At 39.5% G+C, this 11000-nt stretch overlaps 2 protein-coding genes across 7 annotated transcripts in view; one reads left to right on the top strand and one right to left on the bottom strand.

The window, feature by feature from the left end:
• Positions 1–1784, top strand: part of ALDH5A1 (aldehyde dehydrogenase 5 family member A1) — a 7600-nt gene extending 5816 nt beyond the window's left edge. The window contains exons 7-8 of the mRNA XM_031552723.1: positions 115–173; positions 335–1784. Of these exons, the coding sequence (XP_031408583.1) occupies positions 115–173; positions 335–540 (265 nt within the window). The 3' untranslated portion in view covers positions 541–1784. The remainder of the gene's footprint in view (positions 1–114; positions 174–334) is intronic.
• A 952-nt stretch (positions 1785–2736) lies between these two features.
• The window catches only part of KIAA0319 (KIAA0319 ortholog), a 54993-nt gene continuing 46729 nt past the window's right edge, over positions 2737–11000 (bottom strand). For 4 of the 6 annotated variants that reach the window (XM_019613695.2, XM_019613699.2, XM_019613697.2 and 1 more), the window contains one exon: positions 4569–10742. In XM_019613695.2, coding sequence (XP_019469240.1) covers positions 10564–10742 — 179 coding nt within the window. In that variant the 3' untranslated portion in view covers positions 4569–10563. Of the gene's footprint in view, positions 3551–4568; positions 10743–11000 lie in introns of those variants that run through there. The other 2 variants (XM_019613698.2, XM_010708288.3) reach the window with 2 other exon arrangements.

The raw sequence follows: 11000 nt of genomic DNA, 5'->3' as shown, positions 1-11000 counted from the left end.
AAAAAAAAAAAGCCTGCATACTGACTTTTTCCTGATAAAGCTGCTTCTTGGCAGTAAGTCAGCAAAATGCTGTGTCATGGACAGGCCTCATCTGTATTTTTTTTTTCTTGACAGATTTGACACTGAAGCAGAAGCCATTGCTATAGCAAATGCAGCTGATGTGGGTTTAGCAGGTATGCTTCTCTTTTCATATCTCTTATAAACTTTCTTTAAGCTTCAGTACTAAGGGAACATTTAATGAAGTAATAAGCATCATATCACTAAATATCAATCTTCTGCTGTTGTTCCTCCTGACTTTATTTTCATTTTGCATTATTCTGTGTCTGCATGGCAGGATATTTCTATTCCCAAGATCCAGCACAGATCTGGAGGGTTGCAGAGCAGCTGGAAGTTGGAATGGTTGGTGTAAATGAAGGCATAGTCTCCTCGGCTGAGAGTCCCTTTGGTGGGATAAAGCAGTCTGGCATAGGGAGAGAAGGTTCCAAGTATGGCATTGATGAATACTTAGAAATTAAGTACGTCTGCTTTGGAGGCTTGTAGCAATCTTCAGAAAGCACAATCCCAACATCTTGGAAAAGACTGCTGTAGTTTTCAAAGCTTTCTGAACCAGAAATATGTCGTGAATGCAACTTTTACCTTCTTTAAAAATAAGCAACCCTGTCCTGTATGTGAGACATATTGACAGCATTATGTGCCACGTGTTTTTACATGTTTGTACTACGTGAGTACATTGTTTTTCAGCAATGTGATCACAGTGCCCATTACCTCTGAAAGGGAGTAGGGAAGAATGCACAATTATTATTCTTAGATCACCCTTGTTAGTGGGGAGAACTTGGAGATTGCAGCTTTATGGAAATAGATCACAATCTGTGTCAAGGGGAAAACAGACCATCTTTTTCTACTGCCTCTGTTTGAGTGTGTGTAGGATAGGGGAAGTGTTGGTTACAGCAAGCTGCCTTTAAACTTCTGTGCAAGCACCAACATTTTCAAATGTGGTTATGTAACTTTCTTTTAGAAGCAGGCATGTCTTTTTTTTTTTTTTTTTAAACTTGTTGGGATAATCTGATGCTTATGATAGATGAGGAAGTGCTTGGGTACAACAAGGAATCCATGCAGGTGGATGAACAGCTTTGTAAGTGCATCTTAACACTGGCTGCAGAGCTGTCAGCTGTTCAGCCTTTGGGCTTCTGAGCAAAGAGCTGTAATTTGTGCCTAACAGCTGGCAAGTTTGGGATCAGGTACAGCCCTTGTCTGGTATGTATGTGAGTTTCAGTTCAGAGAGGATGGCACTGCAGGACAGAGCTGCTGGCTCAGCGAGGAGCAGGAGGGAGATGAGATGCAAAGCTGCAGGAATAACTTACAGAATGTTAAGGGGACACTGAAGAGCCTGTATGAATGAATCCCAAATGCTGACATGAGAACGTATATAAACTCTCTTCTGTGAAAAGAACTGTCCTTTGGTAGAAGGAAGGTCACTGATGTCAGTGTTCCTCAGCACTCTAAAGAACATGAGCAGATGGTTTAGCTCCTCTGGGCTTTACGCCTTGGATTTATGGTCACACAAGCAAATATCCCTTATTGAGAAAGGTAAACGCATTTTTTTTTTACTTGGGGAGCTTGCAGTCTAAGAAGGACTTAAATAAAAATAATTGTAGGCAAGACTTTTACCCATAATTCCACTATTTTAATTGACATCTTTAAAAGATTTAAGATTCCTTAGTAAGAAAAAAAACCAACAAAACAACATCATTTCAGTGGAAGAAGCCCTTTAAAAAAAAAAAAAAGCAAGCAATACTAATTTGGCAAATAGATCAGCACTGTAGAGGCTAAGGAGAAGAAATTTTGTTTCCCGTGGTTAACTTATTTGGTGGGGTTATATCCATTAATTATTACAAAAAAAGGCAGGTAACACATCTCTCCTTCATACATACATACATACATATACATATATATGTGTATATATCTATATACACTAATGAATGTACCCTATGAAGGGGCTATTTTAAGAAACTTGATGTAATTGGGCAAAAAGGTACCAGTAAATACCTAAGGAAAAAACAGAGTCGAGTTTCACAGGGTTGTGGGGTTTTTTGTTTGTTTGGTTTTTTTTACAGTTGCAGTAAAGTAGCATTAACTGCTACTCCTTATCTCTAAACATGGTAAGTACTGGATACTGTTATCAACTGTAGCACATTCTCTCCCTGAAGACCAAAAAGGGATAGCTTAATTCTTCCCACATAAACGGCAAGAAAATTTTTTCTAGACAGGTTCTGAGCTTGCACTACTGAGTGCACAGGCTGCCTGAATTTGGGGAACATGATGTCGTGGAACAGGGAGCCTTTTGCCAGCTCTGGCTGCTGATACATTTTTACTCCTTGGAAAATGTAACTCAGCAGAAAAAAGCAGTAACTTGGTGCCTGGTTACCAGTTGTGCAGTGATGAAGGCACGCTTACAGATAATGTACACAGGTTGGAATATCTGCCACTTCAATTGCACAGACTTAAAATATGCTTGCACTATCAAATCAAGGTTCAACTTATTTACTGCTGTATGACAGTGTAATCTTGAATGTAGATGTAATTCTTGGGACACTGCAGTTGGAGAATTAATTTTTCAATCTGCTGCTCTCCTCATTGCAAAATTAGTGATCTGATGCCTTGGTGAATTTAAAACCTGGATGTAATTTCTAAGAATAGCACTGTTACAATTAATGAGTAAATGTTTACTTTTTTGTATTTTTTTTTTAACTTTGCCTGATAACAAGCACAAACCATAATTAGTTGTATAATGAAGTTGAAAAATACCTTTGTCTAGATTGGATTGTGGTTGGATTCCAGCACAGTGTCTTTGTGTCATTAAGGTCTACATTAGTAAGCACAGAATAATTTCAAAAGTTGTTTTCATAGCAAAAGCTGTAATTCTTGATACTTGAAACCTCACATTTGAATTATGTTAATAATGTTGGTGATGTTCAGAAATTTCTGGATTTAAAACTGTGATGAAAAAAACATTTTCAATTAATAAATAACTTACATGAAAGCATTGGACTTTGTGCTTTATTGCAGTATTCACTGTTGAACTCACAAGCTGACAGCAGCAAAAGTAAGATCTGCCCCTCATTTCCACAGGTATTTTGTTGTGCCAAGCTTAGCACTGGAAAGAAAGACATTTCTCCACATGCAGCTGTGCTGTAGGAGCAAGATTAGCTGTCCCAATTACAATGCCTTGATTTTAAATCAAGTAGGTGAAATTACTTTGACATGTTTGTATGCCATGAGTTATTCCATATACAAATCTTCTATGCTGAATCAAGCATTAGCACAAGAGATAGGCTTTGTGGATCAGAATGTGTTTCCCTGCTTTCAGGATGTTACTGCCTGCATAATTCTCAAATTATTTTACATAGGTTTTTAAAAACCTTTATTCTCATCTGTCTCAACAAATGATTTCTAACTTACAGTTCAACTTCCTCCAGGTCCAAGCTCCAGGTAGGGCTGGAAAATGCATACTTATAGCAAGTGAGGTGGCTCCAGGTCCTGGTAACACCATCTAGTAGCAGTGAAGAAAGACAGTTGGTGCTACTAAGATTTATTTCACGTTTGACCAATATCTAGCATTTCATTTTAATTTAATAACCAGAATAGCTGGCTCTTGTTCTTCATTTCTTGTCACCAAGACCTTTGGATTTAATGAATTGCATAAGTTAGCTAGAGTTCTGTGGCCTGTCCATTTACTTAGCAGACTATTTTTTTTTTTTTTTGAAGACATCTATGACTGGCTTTATGTTTTCATAAGCTTTGCAGAATGAAAATAGGAGTTTAAATGTTTTGCGTGTAGTAGAACAGCTTATATTGTTATCAGCTCATCGTTCATTCAAATGTTACTGGGAGTTGGGCAATCCTGCAGTTAAAAAGCATCTCCATTTGACTTGGCATTGAAGTAGCTGGATCAGTGCAACTGGTGCAGCCTTAAGGATTACTTTTTGTCCTTTGTCAGCCCTACTGTTTATACAAGGCTTAACCTATCTTAATATAAAAGGTTTAAAAATGATACTGAGAAGGTTGCACAGGCAATTAACCCAAGGAAAGGCAGGACATGGAAATCCTGTAAATAGAAGTAAAACAGCTTTTCCTGCTCCCTAATACACTGCTCCCTCCCTGCATAAGACACCTTTTTGCTTTTGTCAATAGCAAGTCAAGGGATCAGATACTATACTGCTTTTTTTGAGTAGACTTCAACTATGCTATATACTATGTTTCTCTTAGCCCAACTTGAGTATTAAGTCCAATACAGAAAGTACCCCACCAAGTTCCTAGAAGAAAAGACAAAATTTTATTAGTAGTTACATAAATGTAATAGTTTCAGCTCAGAAATGGTTCCAGCTACAATACACTCTCATTTTCAATAAGTAACATTTGTTAGAACTGGATTAATTGTGCAAATAGCTCACCCATCCACCCACAGGGAGAAGTTTTTCTATACATAGACCAGCTACATGATGTGTGGCTCATCTGCACCTGGTTCATACCTTAAGCAAAAGAAAGGTGGTTTTTTTGTGTGTGTTTTCTTTTTTTTAATTTTGTATTTTATTCCTAAGCTTCAAGGCTCCCTTGTCATGGGGAGTTCTGGACCTAAAAGGTGTACGATGAAATAGGTTTCCCTTTGCTGTAGAGGTATGAGCTCAATATTCTAGTTAGGTATCAATGATAAGCAATAGCTGATGTTAAAAAAAAAAAAACAAACTAATTCACTTTTAGCAATTCACTTTTAGCTTTTCTTCCTTCTAGAGAAATGTTTTCCTTTCTCAATCATTACAAAAATGGCTCAGAAGACCAATACTTGTTGTTTCATTACTGCCATCCCAAAACTCCAGCTGACAAGAGCCTACTACCAGTACACTGAGGTACAAAACTAGTTTTATGTGGCCTAAAAGAAGGGTAGGAAATTTGCCCAAGGAAATTATTTCATGAATATTAGAACTGTTGAAGTAAAGTTCAAACTCAGCATTGAGAATTTCTGTTTTTGGCACAGCGAACTTCCTTACATGTTTGCACTTAATTTTGTTTGCCACAATAAACTAAGAAAAAACCACAAGTATATAAGCAACCACATCTGACAGCAGAAAAAACAGGTGCTTGAAAAGGAGCTGTATGTGATAGGTCTGGCAGAGGAGACTGCTCATCTTGTTTACCCAGAAGGATGTAGCTGTAAGTGAATTCTTACAAATGAAACAATAATATCCTTTTTTTCCCCCTCTGCAAATAAACTCCTCTATGATTAGACTGTTCACATTTTTTTTTTTGTGAATGAAAGGCTGAACCACAGGACAAACAGATGCTTTGGATGTATATCACAGCAGACTTGCCCAGGTAAATTTCAGTTTGTACTACAGCAGTGTTTTATTATAAACACAGAGTATTATTTGCAGTATGACAACATTGAATACTTGAATCTCTTTACTGCATCAGATGGTAATGGCAAGGAAGTTATTCTAAATATATTCCCTACTTAAAATGCAGCAGAGGCAGCCCTTTTACACAGCTAGATAACCTCTACTTGTGCATCTATCAGCCAGCATCTATAAATGTAGAACCAAGATGAAAGTGAGAATCCAAAACTTGCACCAAAGCTATGATGAATTCCAAGTGTTGGCACACTGTTTGTGTTCCAAGAGAGCATCTTACCAGTGCCAAGCTGGGAATTTCTTTCCAATGGACTTAGAGCTGTATGTGGCAAGCTGTCTCTCAGAAGAGCAGAGAAGACTGCTGGGAAAGCCTCCATCCCTATTTCAGAAAGAAGCTGCCATACGCTTTCTGTGTACAGAGGAAAGCTGTGTGGGAGTAAACGTGAGGACTGTGCACTTGCTTCCAACCCAAATGTAATTGATAATCCAAATCAGAAGGCTAGCAGCAGTCCTAAACTGAGCCACTGTGTTTACACCTTAACAGTTTGCATTTCTTCTCTTTCATTCCACCTCACGTGCACCAGTAAAGCAGTTTTTCTAGAAATAAAAATGTGACTGAATTGAAATAAAAGCCTTGCTATATTCACTTCTTATTTCCCAACAAAATTGTGCTTGAGCAAATGATACATGTGATATCACAAATTTGCAGAGTCAGAAATGTTAGTTTAAAATCTTGGTGCAGGTTTGTATTAATAGCAAGCTTCGTACTGTGAACGAAGAATTACTTCTTCTTCCAAGGATATGGAACAATTACACCATTAGAATTAGAAGCTTCTTGAAAAATCAGCTTTCAAAATGCAAATAAAATACAATAAAGATGTCAAAGTGTTACCTAGGGGACAGAATTCTGTAAGCATCTTCCACTTGGGAAGGTTTGGGCAATAAGAAGCATTAGACCAGTTTCCTACTTGTTATAGGGAGAAATATTTAGCCAAATCATGCAGATGATCTCATGGTGCAAGGCTTGCCACTGATCTCAAGGTTAGCACCCACAGCAAGTGAGTGTGGGGGAGAAACAGCCCAGGGAATTCTGTAGCATTGACAAGAACAGGTTTCTGATTAGCTGTTTTACAAGAGTACTTGAAAGAACCATCTGCTACCCTTCAGCACCAGGCTTGAAAAATGTAAAATAAACCCCCGAACACCCAAGTGACAGACTTGACAAAATTGAAGGGTGCTGACTGCACTGACATGTACTAAACAGTAAGTTCACTGATAAAGGCACACTACAGAGACTTAGCAAAAGCAGTAATGGAAAGATGCTGTGGAAGAAAAAGCTGGAGAGCGACAATATACAGCACAATACTAAGGACTGGCTGAGATTTGTCCTGCTGAGTCTTCTTACTGTAAGAAGAATGCATTCCTGTAGTATGTGAGAGGCCTGTATGTAGTATGAAGCCCTGGACCTCAGCATCTGACAGGGAGATCAAATCTACTGCAGCCAAGTATTCAGGTTCCCAGTTCCTACAGAAGAAACACAAAGAAGGATGTTGGAATGGAAGAAATTGATGGCCTTCAGCTTGTGAAAATGTTACTAAAGAAAATGGAAGAAACGTCTCATTAAAAGTTTGAACTTGTATACAGGACTGTGACCTACTGAAAGAAAAGCACAGTAAGGCTGCAGCTGAAACACAAATATCAGCACAGGTAGACTGTAGTGCTTCCATCTCCATCCAAACAGATCTCCCAGGGACTAAAATACCTGTCCAGACCTTGTGATGCATGGAGCCCTGCTATATAGGAGTTGCTCTAGTACATGAAGCAGTAGTGGGTAGATATCACAGCTATACAAGTGTGAACAGCTGACAGAACTCTTCCAATAAGTAGCTACACTACAAAAGGAGTTCAACAGGCACAGTATCTGGGAATGTGAGCTGGAGATTGGTATTGTGTACCAGGCAAAGAGACAGTCCTGCCTTAAGGCAAAGCAATGTCCTACTTGTCTCTACTTGCCTGATAAAATCAGATGGAATAAATTATCCTGGAAATTACATGAAAGCACATGGAAGACAGGGAGGCGTTTAGAGACAGTCAGCATGGCATCACCAAAGGCAAAATGTGTTTGATTAATACATTGACCTTCTACAACTGAGCAGACATCAGAAGACAACAGAAAACCAACTGATATAATCTACCTAGAATTCTGTAACATCAATGACAACAGTATCTCAAAATGTTCTTACCTCTAAACTGGAGAGATAAACTATTAGATGGATTAGGAACTGGCTGGATGACCACACTGACAGTTAACAACCAACAGCTCAATGTGTGGAAACCAGAAATGCACAGTGTCTCTCAAGGGTCCATACCTCAGACAGTGCTGTTCAATATCACTGTTAATGGGACTGAGTGCACTCTCAGCATTCTGGGGATAACATGAAGCCGAGTTATGCATTTGATACAAAGAATGCCAAGAAGAGAAAACTCCATGAGGTTCACATTGGGCAATCTCTGTAAAGGTGACAATGGCCTACTTGCAAAGTGGGCCCATACGAACCTCATAGAGTTGCACAAGGTCAAGTGCAAGACCCTGCATCTGGTTCGGGATATTCCCTGATGTAGTACAGACTGGGCAAAGAACTGATTGAGAACAGCCTTGCAGAGGATGGGAGGCTGGTGAATGACAAACTGGATATAACCCACATGAGCCCATATAAGCCCACATGCACTTAATGAAGTTCAACAAGGCCAAGTGCACGGTGTTGCACCTCTGTCAGGGCACACTGGGAGAACAGCACACTGAGAGCAGCCCTGTGGAGAAGGGTGTGAGTGTCCTGGTGGACAAAAAGTGGACAAAATGTGTTGAGCCGACAGCGTGTGCCTGCAGTCTGCAGGGCCAACTGTATCCTACATCAAAAGAGGGGTAGCCAGCAGGGCAAAGGACGTGATTGTTCCCCTCTACTATGCCCTTGTGAGGTCTCATCTGGAGTACTGTATCCAGGTATGATGACACCAGCACAAGAAAGACACAAAGTTGTTTGAGCAAGTCCACTGTGAGACCTCGTTGTGGTCTTCCAGTACTTAAAGGAATTTATGATCAGGAGGGAGACAGACACTTTACACAGTCTGACAGTGAAGGACAAGATGGAATGATTTTAAACTAAAGGAGAGGAGATTTACATTAGATACTAGATGGAAAATTTTCCCTCAGAGGATGATGAGGTTTGGAACATGTTGCTCCAGCCCTGGAGGTGTTCAAGGCCAGGTTGAATGGTGTTGAATGGGCAGCCTTATCTAGGATCTAGTTTAGTGGGTGTGAAGCTTGCACATGGTAAGGAGGATTGAAACTAGATCATTTTTAAGGTTCCTACCAACTCAAGCCATTCTACGATAATATGACTGATTTAATATAAACACTCCAGAAGGGGAAGGATGAGAAAGTAGATTCATTTCAATAAATATCCTAAAATCCATATACAGTTAAAACTTGGCTTCTAAAGAAAGCAAATCAGACAACTGATTTTCCATCTGTTGGAGGAAATGGGAAAAACACAGAAAAAAACTTGCATTAACCCTTTTTAGCCCATCTCTGCCTATCCTCTATAATACCTGAGACCACACTCAGGTCTCCACAGAAATGCAGGGATGGGCACAGGTCCTCAGCATGGTACTACTAACGTCACAGGCTTTTGCTATAAAAACAAGAAGTCAAATGCATGAGACCATGCAATCACGGGAGGATTCAAATCATGAGCGTGCCATGTTGCTGCACTTTTTGTCTGCTGATTCCTTTCAGCCTAGCTAGTTCCTCTTACTTTTGCTCAATTCCATTAACAAGAGGTGCACAAAAGCCAGTGTTCAACCCAACCAATCTTTTGTGTCAGAATTCTATGAAAGAGTAGAGAAAGCTCCAGAAATTCTCCATCACGTTATTCTTCGTTATAGGGGTGAGGTATGTTCTCTCTGTGCCCCTTCTGATCTGCCCCTCATGATCTCTACGCTGTTCTACCCCTCTACATTAATGGATTTTCCACCATCAGATTAAAATAAATCACAGAATCACAGAATTGTAGGGGTTGAAAGAGACCTTTAGAGATCATCGAGTCCAACTCCCAAAAAAACAACTACCAACCAACCAACACACAAAAAAACACCAAGCAGAAAAACAAAGCCTGTCCAAAGTGCTGCCAAGGACTGCATTACAACATACCATTTTTCTAGCTCAGCCAAGGCTTCCAACATGTCAGCAAAGAACCCGTAGGAAAGACTGGCATCATTGCCAGACAGTGCCACAGATTCCTATGCCTCCACAAGTGAGGCTTGTGTACAAAAGCCAGACATTCCAAGTGTGATTTCAAGAACAGTACTGGGGACATGGCTTTAAAGCCTAACAAACCCAAGGAAAAACAGAAATGCCTTTGTCTTTACAGAAGCAACCTCAGGTTGGACTTCCCTGCAGACACCACACTGAGCCACCATACACATGTAAACACAGAGAACATTGCATCCTACAACACAAAGATGCATCACATCACTTTACAGCTAAGTGCAACTAGAAAATTGTAAACTTCCTTTAAAAGCAAAGGTATTTCCAGCTGATGATCACTACACTAGAAAAGGCAGTCACAAAGCACAGTCAGAAAAACACAATGCATGACAAATGTTCCCTCTCTGTGTTCCTGACCTTAACTGACAATGGAGCCTGCAGTAACATATTGCTCTCCACAGCAGTAACGGAAATACTGCATATTGGTTTTTGCTGTTTTAACTCAGTTTCATAATCACATGGCTCCTCTGAGAAAAAGACAGGAGTACAGGACATGAATTTGTATGTATCTCAATTACCATCTATTGTTAGTAGCATAATGACCCTGGCTAATTTTGTAGTACAATGCAAGAAAAATGGCCTTCTGAATTTCGGATAAACATCAGCATGGAACATGCAGGAAATATGATGTGTTTTTCCACGTCTCTATAGCAGTAGTGATAGGAGTTAGCTGACTATATATTTTCTTCTCCCTTTCTTCCCACTGTTATTGAAATTTATCCTTTCACCTGCAATTAATTGATACTTTAGGAAGTTTTTGATTTAGAAAATCAGAGGTTAGTCAACATGTTTTAGATGCGTTGAGCCAGTGTGCTTTTACCCTCAATTCAGTTATCTGTCTTTGGAGCTGTAGTTGAAGGAAACACCATTTCTGATTGATCCATTCATAAGGGTTTTAGGATTCTCTCTTTCAATCCTTTCTCGGCTGAAGATAGTGTCCTGATCACTGTCAAACTCTGATTCAGAAACCATCAGGCTGGAGTTGTGTTCTGTACTTCTGTGTTTTATGCCTACAAATTACAAACAAAACAAACAAAAACAATAAGAAGCAAGCTCATTAGAAACATCTCACTTTTGAATGCTTAATCATCCTGTACTCTGCTGTGATAGGAAAAAACAACTGAAAACACTCTCTGAAACCCGGCATAAAAGCCTGCACCACTTCCACCACTCATAAAAAACTGGTCTGGGAGGTAGAAAGTATGGTCTGGTGGATACAGTTTTGATCTCGCTGCAGCCTCAATGGTTTATGGCTAATTAAGTGATCT

The sequence above is a fragment of the Meleagris gallopavo genome, chromosome 3, assembly GCF_000146605.3.
Source record: "Meleagris gallopavo isolate NT-WF06-2002-E0010 breed Aviagen turkey brand Nicholas breeding stock chromosome 3, Turkey_5.1, whole genome shotgun sequence".
NCBI classification, from domain to species: domain Eukaryota; kingdom Metazoa; phylum Chordata; class Aves; order Galliformes; family Phasianidae; genus Meleagris; species Meleagris gallopavo.
Note: the sequence above shows the minus strand (reverse complement) of the source record. Positions and strands in the feature narration are given on the sequence as shown.